General features: G+C 54.3%; 1 protein-coding gene across 1 annotated transcript in view; it reads right to left on the bottom strand.

Moving 5' to 3' along the window:
- Positions 1-1314, bottom strand: part of LOC113981495 (dysferlin-like) — a gene marked incomplete at its 3' end in the record, with an annotated part of 12701 nt that extends 11387 nt beyond the window's left edge. Inside the window, exons 1-4 of the mRNA XM_027708903.1 lie at positions 1099-1314; positions 933-983; positions 810-840; positions 291-406 (exon numbers count right to left, since the gene is read on the bottom strand). Coding sequence (XP_027564704.1) covers positions 291-406; positions 810-840; positions 933-983; positions 1099-1314 — 414 coding nt within the window. The remainder of the gene's footprint in view (positions 1-290; positions 407-809; positions 841-932; positions 984-1098) is intronic.
- Positions 1315-1901: the final 587 nt, after the last annotated feature.

A 1901-nucleotide genomic window follows, 5' to 3' on the forward strand; every position in this document is an offset into this window, starting at 1 on the left:
AAAAGAGGGAGAGGTTGCCCAGGGAGGTGTGGATTCCCCATCCCTGGGAGCGTCCAAGGCCAGGCTGGACAGGGCTCGGAGCAACCTGAGCTGGTGGAAGGTGGGATGGGATTTAAGGTCCCTCCCAGCCCCAACCAGGTTGCGATTCCATGGCTGTGATTCCATGACAAAAAGCAGCTCTTTGCCCCCGAAACGGAGGGAGATCCAAGGTGCAGCTTCCTTGGGAAGGGATGTGGGGTTTGGCAGCCCAAGGAGGTGGAAGATCCCATGGGATCCAGGGGGATACTCACAGGAGCTTCGTCTCCAGGCCCCAGCACGAGGACGCTGACCTTCAGGTAGCCCTTGGCCCCTGCGGAAAGATCCTCGGGATCGGAGAGCAGGAGCCACTTCCTGAGGAAAGCGTGTTCTGGGGAGGAGGAAAAGAGATGGAGAACCCTCAGCCGGGCAGGGAGGGGATCCAAGGATGCTCTGGGAAGGGGTTTTATGGTAAATACCACATTCCTTTGATGTAGAACCAGGGAATATGTCAGCTGGAAGGGATGTGGGAACAGGGAAGGAATAGGTTGGGCAGAGAAGCTGTGGCTGCCCCTGGATCCCTGGAAGTGTCCAAGGTCAGGTTGGAGCGACCTGGGATAGCAGAAGGTGTCCCTGCCCACGGCATGGGGTGGGACTGGGTGGGATTTGAGGTTCCTTCCAACCCAAACCAGTCTGGGATTCCCTGGGTCCATCCATGGAAGAGCCGGGATTTTGTGTCCGTGTTTCCCAATGTTTGGCCCCCACAAAAAAAAAAGGGGTTTCCCAAAGCTCACTTGGCTCGGAGTAAACGGTCTCCACGTCCATCTGTGGGATGAAAGGAAAAGGGAATTCCAGAGTTCATCCAGTGGGTTGGTGTGGGGGGGAAGGGGGAGGAGGAAGGGGAGAGGGAACCGTACCCGGAATTCCCCGATCACCGAATCCGGGCGGAAAGAGCGGGAATCCACCACCTGGGGAGGGGGAGAACATGGGAAAAGGGTCAATCCAGCCCCGGCCCGCCCGGGATGGAGGATCCCACGGCGTGTCCACATGGGAAAGAGCATCCTGAGGATCCCCAGCACTCACAGTGATGAAGACGGGGGTGTCAAACAGCTCCGACGGCGACTCGAAGACGTTGAAGAAGAAGGTCTGTGGGAAAGAGGGATCGGGGTTCGGGAGCTTCCCGACCGCTCCCAAGCCCCCAAATCCACAGGATGGAGCCTCCCACCCTCCACGACACCGGGAGTTCCCACTGGGATCTCGAGAAGGTGACAGGATGAAGGCAGGACCCACGATCCCCATGGACACGTCCCAACCTCCGGCCGCTCCGGGATTTTCATCCCTCGGGAAGCCAATCCGAGTGCTTCCCAGTGCAGTGCCAGGAGAATGAATATTTATCAGGATCTATCTGCCAGAATCTCCCAGTGGTGGTTTCTGAGGGTTTGATCACAGTGGTGGTTTCTGAGGCTTTGATCACATTCTTTCCCTGCTGGTGTTCGGAACAAGCAGATTTTGGAGATGCTGGTGATTCCTCCAGTGGTCACATCCTTCATGGGGCCACTTGAGATTGGGGCTCCAGCAGGTTAAAAACTACCTAAAAACCTTTATCTATTTTATATAAACCTTAAAAAATATGTATTTCATGGGGTTTATGTCCTACAAATACACAGTCAATGGATCTAAAGAGGACTATAACAGAACATCTTTCCTGACATCCCGAACTTGCACGTGAGGATCGCTGATGATTCCATGGATTTCTCTCTCGGATGATTCCATGGATTCCTCTCAGATGATTCCATGGATTCCTCTCTCTGATGATTCCATGGATTTCTCTTTCTGATCATTCCATGGATTTCTCTTTCTGATCATTCCATGGAATTCTCTCTCGG

The sequence above is a fragment of the Neopelma chrysocephalum genome, unplaced genomic scaffold (assembly GCF_003984885.1).
Source record: "Neopelma chrysocephalum unplaced genomic scaffold, ASM398488v2 Primary Assembly neopelma1_96589, whole genome shotgun sequence".
In the NCBI taxonomy this organism is placed as follows: Eukaryota; Metazoa; Chordata; class Aves; order Passeriformes; family Pipridae; genus Neopelma; species Neopelma chrysocephalum.